At 37.2% G+C, this 23,414-nt stretch overlaps 2 protein-coding genes across 4 annotated transcripts in view; one reads left to right on the forward strand and one right to left on the reverse strand.

Moving 5' to 3' along the window:
- The window catches only part of RB195_003097 (uncharacterized protein), a gene marked incomplete at both ends in the record, with an annotated part of 55,586 nt that overhangs the window by 21,669 nt on the left and 10,503 nt on the right, over positions 1-23,414 (reverse strand). For 2 of the 3 annotated variants that reach the window (XM_064200626.1, XM_064200625.1), the window contains 7 exons: positions 4,114-4,186; positions 4,252-4,355; positions 8,199-8,265; positions 8,322-8,410; positions 11,420-11,577; positions 11,874-11,985; positions 17,444-17,589. In XM_064200626.1, coding sequence (XP_064056506.1) covers positions 4,114-4,186; positions 4,252-4,355; positions 8,199-8,265; positions 8,322-8,410; positions 11,420-11,577; positions 11,874-11,985; positions 17,444-17,589 — 749 coding nt within the window. Of the gene's footprint in view, positions 1-4,113; positions 4,187-4,251; positions 4,356-8,198; positions 8,266-8,321; positions 8,411-11,419; positions 11,578-11,873; positions 11,986-15,233; positions 15,284-17,412; positions 17,590-23,414 lie in introns of all 3 variants that reach the window. The other variant, XM_064200627.1, reaches the window with a different exon arrangement.
- Positions 4,529-8,019, forward strand: RB195_003098 (uncharacterized protein; the record flags this gene model as incomplete). The annotated part of the gene is made up of 3 exons (XM_064200628.1): positions 4,529-4,576; positions 7,264-7,327; positions 7,928-8,019. 3 exons carry the CDS (start codon positions 4,529-4,531, stop codon positions 8,017-8,019), a joined length of 204 nt encoding a protein of 67 aa, XP_064056509.1.

The following is a 23,414-nucleotide window of genomic DNA, read 5'->3' on the forward strand; positions in this document are numbered from 1 at the left end:
TTGATTGCCTATTTACGGATATTTTTGTTGGATATTCTTTAGATTTGCTGAATTTTGAATTATATTTGAAAATATTTACAAGAACATCCCATGTGCTTTGACAGATTACTGTATTTTTCGAGTTTGCACTTTTATTACTCCAAAAGAAAAAAAAAACACGTGATTTCGTACCGTATGCTTCAAATTCGTGAATACTACTTGTCGAATTAATACAATCCACGGAACTACAGTATATTCTATTTCAGAATATTTACACTACAGTATATTAAAGTTACAGTTACATGAGATTTCCGCATGGATGTGTTCACTGTTCACCCAAAACTTGCGTACAGAGCCGCGAAAAACTCGTCCAGCTCGAAACTCGTACACCTAATTCCACTTTTTTGTTCTTTGCTGTTGCTACTGGTTTCAAAAGATGTTCAAATTCATCTCATAAACATCCCTAACAATTCGAGGAAAAGTTATCATAGGAGATTCTTTTCTTCAGGAATTTTCCAGAAATAATATCTGCAAGTGGTGTTCACTGTAATGTTGTAATGGTAGTTGAGTTTGGCTGATGGAATGGAGAAAATCTCCAGGAAAAAAAAACACCGCATGCTCTAGGCGGTCCTGGAGAAGAATTTTTGGAATTTTGTGCAAGAAAATTTTGAACACTAAGATAAGGCAGATTTTTACTTTTACTAAGAGTACATATAGTTGGACGGGTACTGTCCTGAGGCTAAATAGGATCTGATTTGTTTCCGGGTTCTTCTCATGGGGATCTCACTCAAAGTACCTACCGTATCTTACAGGTTCGATGGTCGATAAAAAAACATTCATGACAGTTGTCTAAGTTGATTTCTTTTTTATTCACCATCATAAAACGACAATAAATAGGAAATCATAAATGCAAAATCGTGTCAGGGTGTTGATTTGCGCTGAAGGACAGCTGAAATCAACCGCTCAAATAGACATGAGCCCTCCTACCTGACACCTCCTAAGTTTCGTAAGGATTAATTCGGATTCTAATCCTTTCGATATCCTATGAGTCATTTTTTGGGGTTCTTACTTCTTCTCTTTCTTCTTCTCTTTTCTTTAATGTTAAATAATTTAAATATTATAATATTGCATTATAATATTTGTTGTTTTCATGTGTTTAATATTAATTCAATAAAACAAACAAACAACAATATACTCGAAGGTGTTCCAATTAACGATGTTATTTTCCCGTGTCTCCAGAAAATTTTGCCAATATTTCCAATTTCTGAACCATAGTTCTAAGAAAGAAGGCTTGAAACGATAAAATGGAGAAAAAATAGCATTTTTTAAAGATTCATTTCTAGCCCTTTGTGAGAATGGAATCCACTCCTTACAAAGAACCATAACCAAGACGTAACGATTACTGTATTGGGACCAGTGAAGAAGAAGAAGAAGAAGAAGAAGAAGAAGACTTTTGAACATTCTAAAAAGTCGCATAGAAGGATTTTCGCGCCTTTTTTTCTCCCGAGAAAAACTTATTTCAGGAATAGATTAAGGTTTTGTTAAGAGCAGTTTTCAACAATGCATTTTAGATGTTTTGTTGCATAGTACAGTATCCTCGCGCTGGTCCGAAAGCAGCGATTAGCACGAGAAGAAAAGACTGTTTGCGACAGTTGTTGCGTATACAGCGAAAAACGATTTCGGAAATTATTGCCAGATTTTTGCAGAAGCAAAAAATTGCGTGGAACCTTCGTTTGCATTGGAACATGACTGATTTTACGCCCTATACATGTATATTTATTAAGGAAAATCCACAAATACTCTCTGAACAAAAAACGCTCGTCGTCAACGTCAGCGTCATGTTTGCGAAGTTAAACCTGGTATATGATAGCCGATACTTTCAGTTCCCCTATATTTTAATCCAGAAAATTTATTCAAAATGCGTATCTAAATCTTTCTTTTTACTTAAACATAGGAAGTTCACTTGTGTAAAATTATTTGTTAGTAAAGTAGTTGTAAGTAGCAATGTAGCTGTAAAATTTGTTTATTTACTTGTGTAAAATTACTAGCAAAGACCTAGGTAACATGTATGTTATCCATCTATCGTATATCTCGTTGCGAACTATTGCGTTTTCAGTGTCCACCTATATCACCCCGGTTTTTTTTCCTGGAATTTTAAAGGAGACTAAATCAATCACTTGCTGATTACGACTTTCTCAAAGTTCTAGGGTTCAAAGCTCTAGAAGCGATAGCCGCCATTTGTCTTACTGCCACGGATCGAAAGAGTTTTTTCATCGGTTTAAAACAAAGATGCGTTTTATGCGTGGATAGGATGGAAATTTTAGCACTTTCTCCCGTCGGTCTAAATGCTTTGTGATCAGAAGCGAGCGAAGCACCTTTTTCCATTAGGATATGTGGGAAGAATAGCGGCTTCATTTCAAAATGTACCACCCACTTGGTGCCGCGTCGTATTGATACCACGTCAGTTGTTCTGCTCAAGAAATTACTTTTTAAATTACTACCAAGGTCAGTTGGTGGTTTGTATGGCGCACTGGCTGTAATAATGAATTTTTGGAATCCAGGGGCGCATCAGAGCATTGGATCACTGACGAATAAGCGATTGAGTGAGTGGAATCCTTAAGAAATGGAGCAGCTGAAGGCACGAAACTGACGAGCTTTCTATGAGTAAATGTAGAGTTCAGAGTGTCGATCACGAATATGAAGGTGGCTTTGCTGAATTCGCTCCCTCTCCCCCTAATTGTTCTGAATAACGGCGTGGGAAACGGCCTTAGTTTCTACGAACGAAAGATGTCAGAATGCGGCACCTTTTTACACGTTCCGATTTTCTCAGCGGACTACATACGGATTTTACTTGAAAGGGCTGTTGAGCAGACCCCATTGATTTTCGACCGCTCGCTTGTGGATGTGGCACGGGCGTGGTTGAAGATTACGAGCATAATCGTGGTCCCGCTCGATTCTTCCTCGTGAAAATCCCAAATTTTACGTTGCATATGAGCACATAAAAACCTCAACACCGTCATATATCGTCATCGCAATATGCTTCCTTCAGATGTATTTTGAGAACAGATCGTTCCGATTAACTCCCCCTACCCCTAGAGGATTTTCCCGATTTTATCACCGTAATTCCGTAATTAACCGTTGTTCCAGCCCAGAATAAATCCCAGAGATATTGCTACCATTAACCAATGCACTTAGACTATGAGAATAAAGCATAGCAAGGCGTTTTGAACCAAAAGTAATTTCTAAATGGATAGTAATCAAAAATAAACGACCCATTTATTGGTATATATGTAGCTACAGGTTGGTGTAGGTTTGACAGTTGTGCTTTCCCTGATTCAATCATAGAAATATAAATTTCCCACCGCTTCTACAACATTCAGCATTCATTTCACATCCTTTCTTTCTTGTCATTGTCATTTCTCCCTTTTCTTTCGGAATTTTGATTATTGTGACATCCGGATAAAAACGCAAATGAATAAATGTATGCAAACTCTTGGCTAGGGACTGTAGTTCGGGTTATTAAGGTAGCTCAATTATCTTAACCGAGCACTAACTCTCTTTGTTCCACACATGTATCACCAGTCACCGTAAACGTTTTTTTTCTTCTTCAAAACTGGATAAGTTATACTTAAAGCGCTCAACGACTTTGTTTTCGAAAAAAAATTACCGCGTCCGGAAAAAATTTGTTATTTCCCCTGGGAGTAAAGATACAGGTAATCTGTTACTCAAAAAACAACGCTTCATAGCACTGCTAACGAAGCTATGGTGGTGAAATGGATTAAATAGAAAGAATGAAGATTATCCTTGTTTTCCCTGATTACAAGAAGTTTGATTTCAAAAAATTTGATTCAAAAATTTAATTTTGCAATTTCAACCAATCCTTCGCTACAGTTCTGCCGTCTAAAAAAGAAAGGAATGATTGCAAACAAAAGTATGGATTGCAAAAAAAAAGATTTAAATCATTTGAGATTTGTAAATAATTTTCTTAAAATGTAGTAACATTGCATTTTAAGAAAATTATTACCACCATCTTTATTATGCTAATATCTATCCCCTATATGTACCTGAGATACATATTGGAAATCCAGGAACAGTTTTTGGAAAAGATCGAATATTTTTTCAGAGGAAACTTACGCTGCAAGATTCGGGTCCATAGCCGGTCCAAGACCTTTCTTCTGCCGTCCGTGCACTTCACAGTAGAATTTGTCTGGATAGATAGAAAAAAATCAAATTAAAAATTAAAAAAGGAGATCACATCCGAGCGTACTGTACCTTCAATAAAATGATGTCCAATGTTACGTAGACTACTGCCACAGGTAGCGCACGATAGACAATCTCCGTGTAGGTCATGACCAGCAGCGCGACACATCACTCCTCTGGAAGGAAAAAGAATGGAATAAGATTTTTTCTTGTTCACGGTGCTCTCGTCTTTATTCTTTGAATTCTTGTTTGAAACCCGTTTTCTTGTGTTAGAAACACGTTTTCATTGTTTCCTTTTGATTTTTTCTAATCTTTCTGTGGGACGTGAAGCATCTTTTCAGATCTCACAATGAAATTCCTGAATGTGATCCTCATGCTGATCTTTGCTGTCGTCGGAGTAAGTGAATTTTTCTTTCAAAAAGGGACGAATGTGATGTCAACTGCGGTATGGGAAAAGAATGATGCTGGAAAAATTCGAAAGGAGGACTCAAAGATGAACTACTTGAGTCTTTGTCTCAGTTGCAGGAAACAAATTTCAAACGGAGAAATTTCGTGAACGCTATAAACAAACGTTTCCGTTTTAAAATTTTAAAATTGCTAATTTTTTCAGGAGTGCTCGAACAGAAATCGGTGTAATCGGTGTTTTGAAGTTTCTGAACTCGAGCAAACCTAAGAATCAAGCTTTAATCCTTTTTTTATCCAATTTCTTATCCTTCGGGTCATGTGCAGAAATATTTAATGAGACTACAAAAAACTGTTTGATTACTGTCGTTAAAATTTGTTCCCACAAACCAAAAAACTTCGGTGTTTTGAAAATTACAGAGTTATTAATTTTTCAGGAGTGACTGAACTCAAACAGATGTTTTGAAGCTTCTAATCTTTAGAGAAAAAGGAAATCAATTTTATTTTTTCTACTTTCTTTATGATTTGAAGGATAATGTGGTCAAATAAAATGCCAAATGAGTGGTAGTTTCTTTTTTTTTTGTGAGTGCATTCCACGGATGAAACGCTAACGTCCACTGTCTACCGAATCCATAAGTCTCAGCGAACTTGTTTCCAAACACACAGTGAAGGTGTTCATGAATCTCAGAGACAAAAGCCTCAGTTTATCTAACGAACCAACTTTTTACACCCGTACAAATGATGCGTTTCTTCTATGCCGGACTTCTTCAGAAACGTTTTCAGTTTAAACTGCAGTACAAACGTATATCAGCCGAAGACAAAGAATTTCTCGATGTTCGGTTCGCTTAGTACACATGCGGAGCTTTTTGTGACCTTGTGGATGAGAGTACGAGGAAAAGAGGAATGCAGCGGAAAAAATTCCCCCCCACCTACTGCACCATTCATATTCTCGAGATAGCACCACCTACGCTCTCATTTTTCACACTATCGTCAGCATATTTCAGCGCCGACGATGAGTCCAGATTTTTTTTCGTTTCGATGTATGCATGTGGGTGTTTTGGCAGCTAAGTTTACCGAGCTTGCCAGTGGTTGAAGAATTTTTGCACTCATTGAAAAATCCCAGAGCTAAAAGTTGATGGCTATCCGTTGTGTAGGAGCAACTTTTTTAATTACCATGTATCGTATGTGTGAGAGAATTCTATCGGAAACAGTAGTACTAGAAAGTTGGTCCAAAAGATAAGCACTTCCCCTCCTTTACGCCCTGCTTTACTCGCTTCCACGATCAAATCAATAATTAATCAATGAAATCACTAACTTCTGTCATGGTAAGTTCGCATCCATTTCTGTCCATTACGCTTCAACACACACACAAAGTTGGAGAAAAAAATTGGAAGTTAAAGTTGGACAATGAAGGTTCCTCAACCGCACCACATTTTACTTTAACTTCAATATGCGGAATCCAGGAAAAATATCAAAGTTTTAATTCTTTTTTTTTTATTTTTTTATTCATTTTTTTATTCCGAAACAGTTCACCCAAGAGGTACTTAGGTACGAATCCCGGTAGATTCCGCCGAATGGGGAGAAATTCATAATCAATAGGTGCATGGGAGTAGGTTTCCCATCCAGCGATCTTCGAAATGAGAAGATCTTTCTATGTCAGATGTAAATACGATCGTAATGAGATCAAAAAGTGGTTTCGAGAGGTGTAAGGAAAGTGGTTTCGGCCAAAAATCCTGAAAGAAACGAAAGGCGTAGACGGTATTAGTTCATATCCTTCATAGAAAAATGGGATTCTGGGTAGGGATTTAAAAACAACGTGGGATTTGTATACGGTGCTGATCTCGAAGTCTTATTCTTATTTTACGCCGGAGTTAATTCCCATTTGGAGATTTTCTGTGTTTTTAAGCCAACGCTAAGCATCTGGATCCAATTTGATAGTAGTTTCTGCAATTATCGACACAAAAATCAACTACCAAACCCTGAATTGCCACCAAAATTCTAAAAACTTTGATTCTAAAAGAATGTTAATTTGCTTATAATTGTTCAGAATTGGAGGTCGGTGGTTGTTCGCCGCACATGAAACAAAATTTCTTCTAGGTTTCTGAGACATTTCCGAACCTCTCAGTGTGAGGGATGATCTGAGGCCTAACTGATGAATGGTAATTATAGTGCTGATTGGTAATTATACTGATAATTAATCATACCCATATTAGGATATTTTCATTTTAAACGATATACTCTGTTCTCATAGCCTCTAAAGCGGTTCATTCATGTGAGACCATGGAGAATTTACCTACGATGTTTCAAACATTAATACTGCAAAAGTACTCAAATAAATAAAGCGAATTAGAAAAATAAATAAAAAATGTGAAGATTTTAAAATTAATAGAATGAATAAAAACTGATAAAATAAAAATAATCAAATAAATCAAGGGACTCTTTATGATTATGTGAACATTTAACTAACCCTTCGATATATCGCGAGCTGAATACAGAGCGAAATTTGAGGAAAAACTTCGCACTAGCTGGTTTTTTTTTTGTAATTTCTCGTTTTTACAAAACTATGGCAATCCTACTTCGAAACCAATTCCTTTCCCTCAATAAACAGTGGAAAATTTGACATTTTCATCAAAATACGAGGTTCTAATAAAAGAAATAGTCTGTGAATTTTTTAAAATTCAGATCTCAGCTACGGGACCGTTACGAGTGAGAAGAAGCTACGGTGATGCGCAAGTGGAACGATCAGGTAAGAAAATTTTTGAGCCGTATATCATGGATACGGTATCCAAAGCGAACGCTGCTCGCAACAGTGATGATAGAGCAAGAAATTCGTTAGAATTTCCACTTCTACGTCTCTGCTTTCCGAACATCACGTTGCCTAATAATCAATTTGTATCGAATGCGTTATGGTCATTTTCCAGTCGTAGAATTAAAAAAAGTGATTCTCTCCATAATCGGCCTCGAAGGTATAGTGTCGTGCTTAGTGCGGTGGAGAAAGTTGATTGCCTGCGTCTGTACCTCTGCTTCTCTGTACACCGCCCGATCAATAAGATGATAGTCGATTAATTGATGTTTTCGATGATAACGGAAAATAATTCCGCTATGTTTGGAACGGTAAAGGAGTCCTTATCACACATGTTCGACGAAAAAAAAAGAAAAGAATTGCTAAAAATAGAAGGAAAAAGAGCTCAAAGGAGCTTATCGCTCTATCGATCCATCACTCCATCGATTGGCAAGAATACAGAGGCAGGATGTTGGTGCTAGACTCCTTCAGAGTACATTTTTGAAGCTAGGCTATCAATTTTTCCTTGCACACGCAATAAAAGTCTGTAACCGCAACGTTCAGGACAATACAGCGAATACGATGGGATTCCCGAACCATTGCCACCTCGTCGAGTACGATTCTATCGAACGGGAGGTACAATTCTTTTGGGCTAGAAGCCGCTGACCGCCTGCGCGCCATGCAATATTCAGCTCTATAAAGTGATCGTGGCCAATAGCCTTAGTGATAATATTCATTCCTAAGTTTCTAACGTGCTCTGAATGAGGTACGATGTTCCACATATGCCGGATGAATGCTAATAAACATTGCTTTTGTTGAGGAATTCATCACTTACAGAATTGGTCTGCTGCAAATGTAGCATACAGGAAGTCCATTCGGATTTGGGTGCTCGGACAGGCTACCTAGAACGATTTTCGGTAAATTTTGAGAAAAAATAAGAGAAATTATCAGTTAGTACCTTTCGGTCTGTTCTCCTCTTCCTTCAAATAACGTAGCGTTTCACTGCGAAGATAGGCTGGTTCATTCGATTGTCGAGGGATATTGGGACTGAAATTTAAAAAAAAAAGTTAGGAAACGTTCTACGATGTTTACGTTTCAGGATTCAAGTGGCTCTATCAAGTTTCCACCTCATAGCAGTTACAACATAATCCTTCCAGCTAATGAGTCACTAACGCGCTGCGCCGCGCCGCCTGTCGCTTCGATGCGGCCCGCGGGACAATAAACTTGTGACGGGGTATGAAATGAAATGGAGTGGATGCTAAGATTTTCCGGCTGCGCGTTAGGTAACTATATAGAACGAGCAGGTGTAAAGACACCATGATTTTTCTGAGAGGTACAGGATTAACTAGTGAGTCGGCGGTGGGACATGATTCAATCAGAACGTAGGCTCATTTCTGGACACGGTATTTCTTCTCAAGACTCTCTCAGTTCTGAACTACGACATTTGAATATTCGCCTTTGAATGTTCTGTTGAACCCAAAGATATACGGCTGACTTCTCTTTATATCCCTCTCTCATTGGCTTCCCAAAGTTTAGGTGAATTTTTGCAAAAAAAAAGTCGCATGAATCAGAATTCGGAAGAATAAGTGTGCAAGTGTCACTTTAATCCTTTGGACATTTGCAACGGTTCCAGGTTTTTTGAGGAAACCGAGAATTCTCAGAAATTTGAAGACGTGAACAGATCTTCAGTAGTTCTGAACTAGTATCAAAACCAGTAATCTTTCCGTGGTTCTCTTCTGGAAATTTGGTTTTGTCCTAAATTTTCCTCGCTGCTCAGTGGTTTTGTTGTCTTGTTTTTCAATTGCACCGAGGAAAACTCATTTAAAACTAGCAAGCGATAGTTGTCATGCAAAGTCCACTACGTATTTATGAGGCATGTCACAACGTATATACATCTATCGTAAACAAAGAACACGCGGCCATTTTTAGCTGCTAAAATGACTTCACCCAAAAGTAAAGGGGCAAACAATTTAAGCACAATGTGGTTCCAACACTTTAACCGAAAGGATAGAGCCTGAAGCGTTTAGCGTTGAGCAGGCGTTCGGATACACCAACCCGTCCGATTTCAAAGACTTAGAATCGTGGAAGAATCGCGGATGGTGCTGACCTAGTGAGACACCATGCTACAAGCTCCCTAACAGTCCTACCGTCTAGTGAAAACAGTCAAGTCACCTGAAGCTCGCTGCAGTTGCGTAGACGGCCGTACGCTCGAAGCGGTGCGATGGAACGGGATCGAGGGGACCACTTATCGCTGCCGTTTGCGAAGGTCCCACCTCGTCGCACGCTAGCCACATCGCGCCGATTCGAGCGCAGCTGCTTACCGAAACTGTACCGAGTTTCATGTCGTGTTAGTCCGACTATATCCATTATGGATTATGGAGTTTTTTTTTTGAGGAGAACTTAGCCGTTAAACAAAAATAGCAAGCACAATAAGTAGCAATTGAGGGAAATCTTCTGGTCAAAAAAATTTCAAAAATTAAAGAATTAAAAAAGTTCAAGACTACGGTGAAAAATTTGACTTTATAGAGTAACCTACTACACTAAAAAATTTGATTTCAAATGTTCAAATAAATTTTATCATGTCTAAACTTTTTCTCTGCTTCACTAAACCTTTGCTAAGAAAATCGTACACGTAGAAAAAGAAAAATCTAGCTGACAGATTTGTTCGATTTTTTTTTTGTTATTTTTCTTAGCGTTGTTTCAAATCAGAAGCGTAGAAACAATGCAGGAAGAACTCAGAACTAAGGAAGAGTTGAAGAGGAAAATTACTCCACTTGAACCTTGAAAAAACCTTGGAAATAGGAGATCAAACTAGAAATCTCTTTCGAGTGACCTTCACTGTTCACTTCTTGGCTTTTGCATTTTATGCCCTCAACATTTGGCAGCACTCATCTCTTCAACTCCCTTCTCTACATTATCTAATTTATAAGCAACTACAAACTTTTTTTTCGCAGTTAGGTCTTCTACAGCAAAGGGAAATGTTAAAAAAAGAAAAATTCCTCAAATGCGAAATACATCGCTTTATATAAGATTGCATGTATATATTATATATAAATTAGCTTGAATGAATGATAAAAAACCACTGATGGAGCTCTAAAATCTCATAAAAGTCGAGACTCTTCGAAACAAATTTCAAACTCCGGAAGTTGCGCAGGTGTTTAAGGACCCGCGATCGATAATGATGGACGAGTTGTCCGGTTCACAGCAAGAGCTTGGGAAAGTGGTGAAGAACCTCTAGTAGTGGGAAATTTGTTAAGTTTGCCCGAATGTGTTGATATGGGGGGTATTTTTTGAAATTATCCGATATGCTAATAGCTCTCTCACATCTAAATTAAACTGGTTTTTCATCAAAAAGAAAAGAATAGAAATAAAATCTGGAATTTTTCGAAGAAATTCCAACATTGAATGCATTCTGTTAGATGGATTTCAGTGCACTCAGCCTGTCGGAAAAGCAAATTCTACCGAATAAACATAAACAAATCGTAACTTCTGGAGTTTGCCCTCACACTGGATTAACTTATTACTTCAATCTTAATTTTATTCTTTTATATACTATCATATGTATTTAGTATTTGTGTCGTATAACATGGTATAATATTATTATTTATTTATCATGCTATTATCTATATTTAGTTGTTTATTTTTCACTTTTTTAAATCTAATGTATTTAATTAAATGTTTATTTATTAATTAGAGTCAATTAACCTCAAAAGCAGTCAACTCGGATTCCGAATACTTAAAATAGTTTTCTGGAAAAAAAACGAGTGAAGTTTTCGCTTTCCGTCTGTCTGATACGCAATTTGGAATCACTCTCGAAATTTCGGTGCAGTGAACATTTGACACAAGTAATTACCGTATAATTACGGATAGCGGCACAGGTAGTAAACCGTGTGTAGTTAAAGATGAAATACCATGTCAAGGTTGAGCCGACAAAACATTTCATTAGACAAATGGAGCGTAGCGACGATAAATACGTTAAAGGCTAGCACCGTAGACGCAATACGATAGATAGGCAATATCAGGTTAACCAGATGGATAACAGTAAAAACAGCTTACACTCCATTGTCGATGATCCCCTGAGTTTGCTGTACGTATTGTTCGGCAGCGCTTTCGTTCGAATAAATCCCCATTGGACTGTTATACTGTAAATGTTTCACTCGTGGATCGGTATTAAACGGAAGAGCCGCTGCGTTAAAACCTTGTGGTGGTCGAGACTGAAAAAAAGAACGCATACGGTAATGGTTCGGATCGAAACAATTGATCAATTACCATTTGAAAAAAATTGAATTATAGGTGGAAAAATCGAATTGTAGGTGATTTTACGAAAAGAAATCGATCAATCTGGGAAAAATGAACGCGAACATGCAAATGCAGCTGTGCACTTCGGCGCGTTCTGTTAATCCCCCGAGTGGGAACAGGAATGAAATCTGATTTTGGCCTAATGCCAAAATTCTTTTGACCAAAGAATGTGGTGTTTTTTTTTTTCAAAAGAGAGATTGTCCGGACTCACATCGTTGCTATGCTCTAATGACACTCGGTAAGGGCGATCCTCTACAGATGTACCGTAACCGCGCTGATCTGAGACTTCTGGTCGCCAAATTCGTGTTTGAGCGCCTGGGATCCTGAAAAACAAGTTTTATTACCTACAGATAGATGTCTATTGCATAGCAGAAAAATGGAAATAAAAATCACACATAGAGGTAAATATTTATTTTTAAGAAAAAATCAAATAAACCTAGTACTTAATAAGATTCTCCAATTGAGCAGATTAAACTCACTGATTGTAAAAAAAAACCCTTCAAAATTCGCTAACAATATATTGGGTGGTGATTTAAAAAAAATGTTTTGACTCAGACAGAATGTATTACTTTTTTGATGCAATATTTTGTGTATGTGAAAAAATAGGCGAATAAATAAGTTCTTCCATGCCAAAAAGATAACTGAATTTGGCGGAAGTAGATTGGAGAATAACAAAAATTGAACAAGATACAAAATTCAATTTTTTTTGTTTCGAATTCTACTGTCAAGGAAAGCTTAGTCTATCTCCAGATTGTTTATACAATTACAAAAATACAAAATACATTTCGTTTCGTCTAAATACATATAGTTCTAGCTTTTTTCTGACTGTTGGCTCTTGTTTTAAATTCAAAATGATGCGCTACTTTTATATGATTATGCTCTTTTTGCAGTGTTGTAGTAGTAGAATTAAGAGTTAACAACAATTCTAATGTCATTCTAATGTTGTTTGTGACTTGCTTGTTTCCACAACGGGAACTATGTACTATTACTGCCGATTGAGTAAGTTAAATTGCGTAATTCCTTTCAACTAAGATAAGGAGAAGGAAGGGGTGAAAAGGGTGCCGCGAGCAGAGTAAGAGAATGCGTTGACGCAGACGCGTCGCGGTCATTCGGCTGAACATATTCGGCGCCGACTATAGATAGCACTTTGCACTCACTGGTGCTGACAACAATTCTCTATGAGTTAGTTTCTCTTTTATTTAGTCGTTTCTTGAGATTTTCGGGGAAATCAAACAGAGGAAGGAGCACAGTGCAGTGGTACAGGTTAGAGAACTCCAAAAGAATAAGGAGTCGTTTATAAATTTACAAACATTTTAGACTTTAGAACTTCATAACAAGAGCAAAGGATCACCCCCAGAAATGCGCTATCTGCTAGCAAATATTCCGAAGCAAGTGCTATTTTTTGTATCAACAGGTAACTAAGAGAAAACAGCAGGAAAGGTCCCAAGAATGAGACTATGATCTAGTACAAAATTCAGATATATATATATATATATAACGTATAAATTCAAAGTAAATTTTAAAGGCCTAACAGATGCTGCAGATAACAAAGAAGAATGTTTTTACTGAAATTTTTAATCAGGCTTAAAGTAGAGCACAAATGTCACGGAGTCCAATTTTTTCTGTTTAAAAAAAGATTGAGTTCTACCGGATCTAACCATGCAGAAAAAAGCAAAAAACCTAAAAATCAAAATAGACTTTTTCGACTCCTAATATTTACTAATTCTTTGTTAATGAAAAAAGAGAAGATCAATTTACGCGGTTGGATATTTCCATGCCAGAATCCGAGATACTGTATAAATGGATCAGAGAGGACCAACAACAAGCGTTCGACGATGGTGGTACAGATCTAAGCAGGGTGGAAAGCAGAGGAAAATCCGGAGCTGGAAGACAGCTGCTTGACTGATCTGTCTACCAAGAACAGCAAATAAATTCTCCGCCTAACGTCCAGTATCCTCATTGAGCCACATTAAACTAATATGGAACAAACATAAGTATGTGATTAATGCTAGAAAGGGCTTAAACTCATTTAAAAGATAATTTAATTACTCAAACAATAGAGACATCCAACGGAGGGAAGATAGACTAGTAAAAGCCTCTAATAACGATATTATAGAGTGTTAATACCTTCTTCTGTCGTCATTGGACTTTTTTTCTTGAAGGAAATCTTCATGAAATCCAGTGTGACCGGAGAAGAAGAAGATAAATAACTGTGTGATTAGGTAATATAAGAGAAAAAGAGAGAAGAGAGAAGAGAGGGAAGAGTAGGAGAAAAGAATAAGTGAAGTGAACGAAAAAGCAAACGAAAGCAAGCATCAAAAAAGTTTGAATGCTCCTAAAGCTTTTAAGAAGAGAACGGCTTGACTTCTCCAATTCCTAGCATAAGATTCGAATATCCTCATATTTACGAGGAATCCTCAATGCTTGAATTGAATGAAATGCGATCTATTCGATTGTCGAATATGATTGGATGCAAATAAAACACAAGAAAATAAAGAGAATGAATACATAGCTATTTCTTTATGAAGCGGAAGAGAACCATCAAGTATGAGAAAAATAAAAATTAGTAAACAGTAAGTGAGTAAACACAGATCTACTCAAAAATAAATAGAAGAGTAGTTTTTTTTTGCAAATGATAAATGCACGTATACTTCGTAGCAGTAAAAACTACTTGATATTAAAAAATATAGGAAGTGAAACGCTGCAACGCTCATCGAAGCGATACAGTGGTCAAGGAAATTATGCAACAAGATGCTGTTCTCATTCGATACGAAATGATTCTTCGTTTGCATTCTCGATTTTTCGAACCACTGCTGACTCACAGATTTTTCGAGAATAAAGAAGAAGGTTGAAGGTTGGAATATCAAAAACCCCTTCTTACTATAAGTAGGAGGGTCAAATCAACAAAAAATATGGTGAGTAGGCTTTCCTTTAACAACTTTTTTGTAGCAAGAAACAGAAGCCCAAAAAGATATGGGAGAAATAAGCTAAACAATATGGATAAAAAAAGATTTCAAAAATAAATTCTGAGTCCAACACTGCAACCTTAACTTTGTAGATTCTGAAGAATTACTGAAATGTGAAGACATGAATTGAAAGAAAGCAAGCATTGAATAAGAGGAGGAGAAAAGATCGAGGGAAAATGTCGAGAATTCAAATTCATTGAAAAATAGTGGATCAGATCAACACTTAGGAAATTTGAAGACATCTTTCCTAAAGGAAAGTAAACGTAGCTTCTTTTAACTGTAGATGAGGATATTTTAACTATGAACTTTATGAATTTCTCATCTTAGAATAATTCTATTAAAAAAAATAACACCGTTTACAGTTGTGAAGATTTGTTGTGGTTTTTTGTTGTCTTTTCCTTCGCTGTTTATTTATTTCTTTTTCCAATGTATACAGTTTATGACCATCTGGTCTAAGTTATCGGAAAGAAAACGTCGAAAAGGGAAACCCTTAAGAAAAAATCGGTGACATATAATTCTTTTACAGCTTGCTTTTTTCTTCGTGATTGACTCTCGAAATCGAATATAGAACAGCATGCTATCGATTTATTGATCGTTCGACTTACCATGGTTTAGGCGCTGATGTTATATGCACCATGTTCACAGATGATGGTGACTATGATGACGAGAATTGTGGGATTTCGTTGGCGGGGGCGGGAGGGGACAGCGAGAAAGTTTACGGGTCGTCCCAATTTACATATGATCCAAGGAGAAAACGAAACCGTTGTGTGCAACGGTGGCGCGAAAGGTGTTGTTCGGGACCAGGTTAGGTAAAAACAACTGATAAGTGCTGGAATTTACTGGAATGCGTGATTAGCAGATTATGGATGAGTCATGTTAGAGATAAAAGTAGCCCTGCTAAACATGGAAAAAATATTTGTCGGCGAATTCGCCGCTAGAAAATCATAAGAACTGTCTTCAGGTGTACCGGAAGAAGAAATTTTCAGGGATGTTCCAAAAAATGTCGGATGTGACGTGAATTACGGAAGTTTTGCTTTCAATTCTCAGACAAATCCTTCCAACAAGCAATATATTACTGCTCAAATTCCATGCTCATCAGATTTTATCTCAAATCTTTAGAACGTTCTCGAATCTCGATAATCCATAGGACAACAACGTTCCAGTATTGCTGCAGTAGCAGCTGGTGTCGACCAGCAGCGCAACTTTCCGTTTCTGAACCGGGATCGCGCGAGAGATCGTACGGATTGATACAGTCAAAATAAGGCACCGCATAGTTCTCCGTACTTTCTCGGAAAGTGAGATCCAAGAAATTAACAACGGAAATAGAGCCATTAACTTTGAAATTTGTGAAAAGAAGAAACAATTTACCCAGAGAAAGAAGGAAAAAGGTAGAAAATTAAGGTAAATAGGGCATAAAGATCAGTTTGATTAATTTGCGACTAAAATAGTTACATAGCCGTTAAAAAGAGGATGGAAAAGGCTCAAAATTCCCCGCGCACTGCTCATAATGTACTGTAGGATCTCAATTTGAGGATGAGGAGGCACTCGACGGCAATTCATCGTCACACCTACGTCAACCAGTTGACGTGAACCGTCAGAATTACACCGATAAGAAGTAAGGCTAACAAGTAACCTGGTTGCCAAAGATTTTGGTACTTTTTACCCTTTTCCTTCAAGGACACCAATTGAAAATTTATCTACCGTCTTGATCGTCTATAAAATACAAAAAAAAAACAAAACAAATATACACAAATACGAAGAATGATGGTCTTAGTTAGTTGACTTCGTGAGAAGTCAGAAGATTACGATCAAATCGTAACTTCTGTGCAGTTAGCGCATCTATACGAGTTTGCGAGAGACTTTGGACTCTGGAAAATCCAGATCTCTTTCCATTATCTCAGACGTTCGCTTCTGAGAAAAAAATGAGCAAAAGCGTAGTTTTTCTCTGAGAATTTGGATACAACTCTGTTACAATATACAGTTGTCCTCCTTGATTCTTCACAGTACACGATACGATATACAAGAGGCAGTACCAAATTGAGAGCATTAGGAAAAATTTCGAGAGTTTTCAGGAATTTTTTAAATTGTAGATAACATCGCTTAAAAATGATCATATTTAGACAGTTTAAACAAAACGTCAAAACGGTCTAAGTCAAAACAGAATGATCTCCGGAAATTTTGAATCATACCACCGCTCGTTATTTCTTCCAATCGTCCTGCACGTATTGCAAGAAATTCATTTCCGTAAAAATGTCAGTTTATTTCTTGCATACAAAATCCAGATTTAGTCAGCAAAATTTTTGTTTAAAATTATATTTTTATTTTTCAAATTTTGTTCAAAAACTTAAATTTGGATGGGTCCTATTATCCACGATAATTGTCATTGACATTTTTAGAAATTTTCTGTTGAGAGGAAGTAGCAGAACAAAGTTAAGGGTGACTTTCCAACTAGATTTATTCGTAATTTTGCTGGTTTCCATTGGTATGACTTTAAAAACATATATATTGATGTAAAATGCATGGTTGTAAAAATTCTTAGCTTGGACTAAAAAGACAGGTAGAAAGAATAAAAAAAGAAGAAAATTCTGAGGACAATCAATAAGTTTATCTACCAAAGCCAAGATATTTCATTTACGATTTTTATTTCAAGCTTCGGGACTTTTTTTAAAATATAGCCTATTCAAAAATATACAAACAGTCTTTCATCCAGAGCTAAATATTTGGCCAAAGTTTAAGATAAGAAAGTAAATACATGGGCAAGCAGCTGTGCTTCGGCTATCATACCGTTGTGTACCCTGATTCAAGCATCGCATACCTGTGCACGACTAGTTCGATCTTATCGCGTGATGTGACCAGGAGGCGATCGACTGCGTTGATGTCAAGATTCCCCAGACCCTCGAGCTGGTCGAGAATATCGCCGTTTCGTAGACCTGCACGGTCGGCCAACGAACCGCCAACTACCTAAAAAAATTTTGTGGTGAGAAATAGAGCGAAGAAACTTTGAATGTTACCGAATATCTGTTTATAGTTTGCGTCGTAGAGATAATATCGCTGCCGTAACTAGTCGCTTTACAATGTTAAGCAAACCTATTACGGTTGACTTGTAGGAAATAAACGATTAAAAAATCACAAGGGGCTACAAAGAGTACTACCACGTAATCAACGCGCCTTTCAACAGTACAGTGTCGTGCAACTACTGCATTAGACTGTCGCTTTAGTAAGTATAAACGCAAATTGTGCGGAACATCAGTGCGTTTTCAAAGTAGATGGATGATGAAAAATGAGAATGACCACTCTAAACAATTAGAGAATTGATGAAGATTTATTGATGAATAAGATAAAATCTCCTTTGGATGACCGCAACAAAAACAAGGTTCCGTTTTATCAACCAGATCTTTGCCAGGCGTGAGAAAAAAGTTTAGTCGCTGAAGAGAACAGAAAGAAATAGAAACTCGGTTCACCGATTTTTCTTCTTGTGGGATCCTTGCGATACCCGATAAAAATCTCATTAATTTTTATGTCTTGATGGAATCGAAAAAAAAAACAAAGTTGTGCATTTTTTTTTAGAGCCTCATAAGCGTTGAAACGGATTTTTCGAAATCTAGAAGAATCTAGTAGGAACCGCTAGGATGTCATTCGTTAAAATAGACTACTGTGCCCGATAGTCTCTTTCTTATCGAAAAAATAGTGTATTATTGTGCTTTCAAAAACTTCTCATTTTTTCCTGTTATTTCTCCTGACCTATTTTGCTAGGTCTATTTAAATACGAATAAAAATTCGATGGAAATACATCCTCAAAATGTAAGCATTATAGTAATAATAAAAATAATAACAATAATAATAATAATAATAATAATAATAATAATAATAATAATAATAATAATAATAATAATAATAATAATAATAATAATAATAATGTACGTAGTATTTCTTTTGTCTTTCTCAAGACATTTATATTTTTAAAAAAAAAAGGTATATCTGAAGTAGGACTCAGCTGGTTCAACTGAACATCACCTGAAATCATCAACATCTAAATCAGTGAAGTGAGTCAAAATTAATTTTTTTTAGTTCGCCTTCAAAATTAAGTTTTTCTCAAGAACAAAAATGAACTTTTCGGTTTTTTCGTATTCTCTTTCGAGCAATTGGAACGAAGGTGAAAAACCTTTCCAAAACACTTTTTTTTCTTGATGATCGTTATTTAAGGTTCACTTAACGTGGTTCCTAGAGGAAATTCACGAATTAAGTTGCCTATGCGTACCAGGAGGATTCATGCAATTTATTTTTGAAGGGCCCAGGATGTGGTTAGAAATATCTGTAGGAGTTTACGTCTACAGCTTAGCAAAAGGAAAAAAAAACCGAGCCCTGCATGGATGAACAACGGGGAAATTTTCCAGTGTAAAGTCAAATGAAATGTAAGTATTGACCATGACCTTTTGACGGTTTGAATATCTTCGACGATTAGAGGAAGGTTAAAGCCAAAAGATAAATTACAGAAACTGTTAAAATGTTAAACCACAGACTGCAATTTAAGATAGATTTGAAATACGCGTTGATGAAAAAGCGGTCGAAACTCGTCGTTTGCCCTGTTTAGGGTTTATGACCGATTTGTAACACATCAAACGACGGGTAGAGTAGCGTTGTTCTAGAAATGATGATGGCAAGTTCATGGTTGGTTCTCAGACACAACACTTTCAAAATCATCCAGTATATTTTAAAAGAAAATTTTTATTGGGAGGCGGTTTTTGTAGGAATCCTGAACACCACCACAAAGTAAACCTAAGCAGTCTGGGGGCACTCATGTGCTAGCGCGTGGTGCAAACCCAGAGGTGCTCAAAAATACGCATATATTAGGTGACAGCTCAGGAGATCATCACCCTCCAAGTTAAGGACGGAGGAGGAAACAAGAATCATGAATAGATCATCTCAGTTCAGCTAAAAGGTCACAGTCTTGACCACCAGATCACCAATAATTAATTACGCTCACATCTGTGATTATTTCATGAGGATAATACGATTAAAAAAGTTATAGTATTGATTTATTGGTTAAATATAAAATAATCATAGCAAGAATAACATTAAACATTATTCGCTACGTCAAAAGCCGCGCGCAGTAAGCCCCCCTCCATCTCCCTCTTCCTCCCGGAAATAGGAACCAACAGACCTGCAAGCGGTGGACAACCGGCTAACAGCCGCAGATAGTTTAACTTGCCGAAAATCGTGATAAAACGATGAAAAAAGTTTTTGAGGTGTTCTTAAAGATTTTTTTTCCGGAGAGAAGGACGTTTTTGTTCCTTCAAAACCTTTCTCCTATGAGAAGGAAATTTCAAAGGAGAGTGAGATCCACCATGAGACTACAGGCACACTGGAATTTTTACGAGTTAAATTGGCTCATATACTTACTAAGAGAAGTAGAAAAAAGATTATTTTTCGAAAAATTTTAACATTAATTTTGTGGAAGTGTTATGCACCTGGAAGGATGCTTTTCTTTTTTTCATAAATAACTCTCAGAGACAGGCACTACAACACCACTTTTCAAACAGAAAGGAACCCTCGACTAATTCCACCTAAGTACTGGAAGCTACAGTAGGGGCCAAAAATTAATTGACATACGGTTTCTCTCCTGAAAATCACCGTATGGTTCCCAAACTTGCACCAGATCTGTTATTTCCGATTACAAGCTTAATCTAGAAAATAAATTTACTTTGCTTTTCTCCCATTAGTATTATTTCCAAGAAACTGAGAATGTTCTCTTTTCGCTTTTTTAAATTTTTAGTTTATTCTGTGTATTTTCCATTTTTTTTCTCCCAGATTTTTTAAATTTACTTTTTTATTTATTGTATTTATATTACGGTTAGAACATTCGGAGCACAGCACATGTCGGATAAAAATTCATTTCGTAAGGAACTAGTCAAGGAATGAGAAAAGTCGAGTTAGCAAAACTGTTTGACGCCTCCGGAACGACTATCTCCACCTTTCTGAAGAAAATATTAGCATATGGGATAATTGGAGCAACGGCAAATCCAGGACGAAGCCGAATGACTACACCGAGTTACCGATGCACCCCGGTTGTCCCAGTCAGCGAATAGGGCCAGATGTTAGCTTCAAGTTGCTGGAGAATGGAGACGTGTATCGGCTTAGGGACGTGAGAAGAAGGACAGCGCCGAAGCGACTCCACATTTCTCATTTTAACAGATGTGCTAACATGGCTAAACCTCGCAAGAAGTTTGGAAACCAGAGAAGCAGCTGTGAAATGGCGAGAAATGTAACTTCTATCCAGCATTCCGCAAAATTCGTCGCAAAAGAGGGATTACAAGGAATTTTTGGAGGCCGTTACTAGGGACAAACTTTTTCTGTTGCTACGTCTCCCTCATAATTACTAGGCTGAATCATAAATAATTTCCGTTTTGTTTTCGATACATTGGTTGTAATGATAATTTATTGTGATTATGATGTATTGAGCTCCTCGTCTATCTCCTTCAACGTTGTTTTACTCGGATCCTGTTTCAATATTGAATTCAAAATATCGTCATCAAAATCTGAAGCGCTGCACTTCCGGCTGGTACGTCTTTAAAGGACATATTTCCAGAATGGACAAATCAATTCCTAACCGCCCGATCGGTTTTCACCCCTTCACCATACGCACTGAAATTTTTTTTAGCTTTGGCAGCAGCACTATTACCTTATTAAATGCTTCAAATTCCCAAAGCATCACAATGTGTAAGTGAATTTTTTGATTCTCTATTTTCAAGGCAACAAAAAAATTAAACGTAACGTGCACGCCATTAGACTACTCTCTAAAGACTAACCGAGAGTCCACCCGAACAGTGATAGCAAAAATCCTTTGTTTGGGGAACCCATTGTATGCGTAAACACCACAACTACGTACCATGTAAAAGGGTGGATGTTATTTATGACGTGACTATTTATTTATGACTTCGTGACTTATGATTCAACCAAACACCTTGATACCCTCAACGTAACTCTTTCGGCTTAGATTTTGGATGTAGCATAGCATCTAAGGGAATGTTGACTTGTTCTGGATGAGGCATCTGAGAGGATATATCACAAATGATCTCACTTTCCAGGCTCTGACGAAGGCGAGGACGCCGAAACGTTAGCCGTGGTAAAGTTTGTTAACAATCTTGGCTGTTGCCTCAATTTGATTGTCGACAAGTTGCAAACCCAGTCTAATATTATTGTGGTAGGAAACGGATGCAGGGTCTCACGTCCAGCATACGAAGTTCGCCTCCCTGCAGTTATTCATCGCCGGTTAGTGTACATTGGCAGTGATAAGTGAGAGCGTATTTCGAGCCCGCATATCCATCCGCCCATGCTGTGTCGAGTTCTTTGCGGCGGCGACGGTGGCGGTGGCGGCGGCGGCGCCCATCGTCTGTTACACTCGTCTTGAAACTCGGCTCTCGGCCGTTGCGGCCAACATTAATGAGCTGCTGAACATCCAACATGTGACAATCCAGCAAATATTGCGCTCCACTTCAAAATCGACTACACTGGCGCATTGTCTGGTTATGACAAGGAAGCAATTCGGGTACGCGTGGGAAAATGTGGGGCTTTTTCTTAGTTCCCTAAGCAAAATATGGTGTCGTCGAGAGCGTTAATGTTCTTTTAGCAAGGATTTTTCTTCGCTCCGATGCAATTTTTAGGAGAAATTTTCGGAAAGACGAGGCCTCTCCTTCGAAATCAGATTTTGCAATTTTTTTTCAAGTATATTTTGAATCTAAATATTAAATCTAAGGAAGAAAACTGTGTCAAATCGCCTTAGTTGGAGAGGTCATCCAGGCAGAGTGACACAACAACTTTTTATGTTTATTTATTTTTATTTTATCGCAAATAATTTACTACGCTATATTATTTATACACAAGGATATATTGTTCGTTATTAAATCTATTACTTTCTTTTATTATTTTATATTTATATGGTCCCCTTGCCAGAATAGAAATTGTGTGTCATACAGGATACAACCCAGGTGTAATACCGATCGATAACAATACGAACCTGGAAGCTTTACTTTACAATGTAGCAAAAACGTTTAAAATGGATTTTTCTTTTGCTGAGCGTTTCCGTTTTGTTCTGAAGGAAACATATGTACAAATAGTGTAATACAACAAGATTTCTAACGACCACGGTAGGTCCCGTAAGTCCCGATACCTCTACCTTCTATTTTAATCTAGCGCTTGAATTCCTTGCCATAAAGCATAAGCATACTCCTATTTTCCCCATTCGACGAAGTTCGGTGAATTTGAGAGAATTTTTGATTTTTGCTTCTCGAACTACTGGCTAGCATTTGGAGTGTAGTTTACTGTGAATTTTTGGAACATCAGTTAAAGATCCAGGAATCAGAGGTATCAGTTTACGCAACAACGCAACTCTTTACACCCCTACTATTCCTCAGCGTGCAAGCGTTTGAAAAGAAAATGATTTGTCAAGGAAAAATAGTGGATCAATCCTGGCCAATAAGGTGAGGGTGATGTTTTGCTTCGTACCCCTGCTTTGCACTGAACAAAAAATGCATAAAGGGTCCCGATTAGTAAATTCCACATCCGGAAAAACCTTTGCAAATACATTATGCCATAAACATAAACATAAACATTTTGTGGCAGTTGGAAGTGTTACTAATTCCGAAAGCTAACAGGCGAAAAAAGTGCTCTAATGAAAAGCGGATCGAAAGTTCTGAAAAAAAGTGCCGTACAAAATCTATTATGACAGAAAAATAGTTGGAACTCCAAAGAAAAAACTCAAACTTATCCCTAGAATTTTTTTCCTTAAT

This window comes from Necator americanus, chromosome IV (genome assembly GCF_031761385.1).
Source record: "Necator americanus strain Aroian chromosome IV, whole genome shotgun sequence".
Taxonomy (NCBI): Eukaryota; Metazoa; Nematoda; class Chromadorea; order Rhabditida; family Ancylostomatidae; genus Necator; species Necator americanus.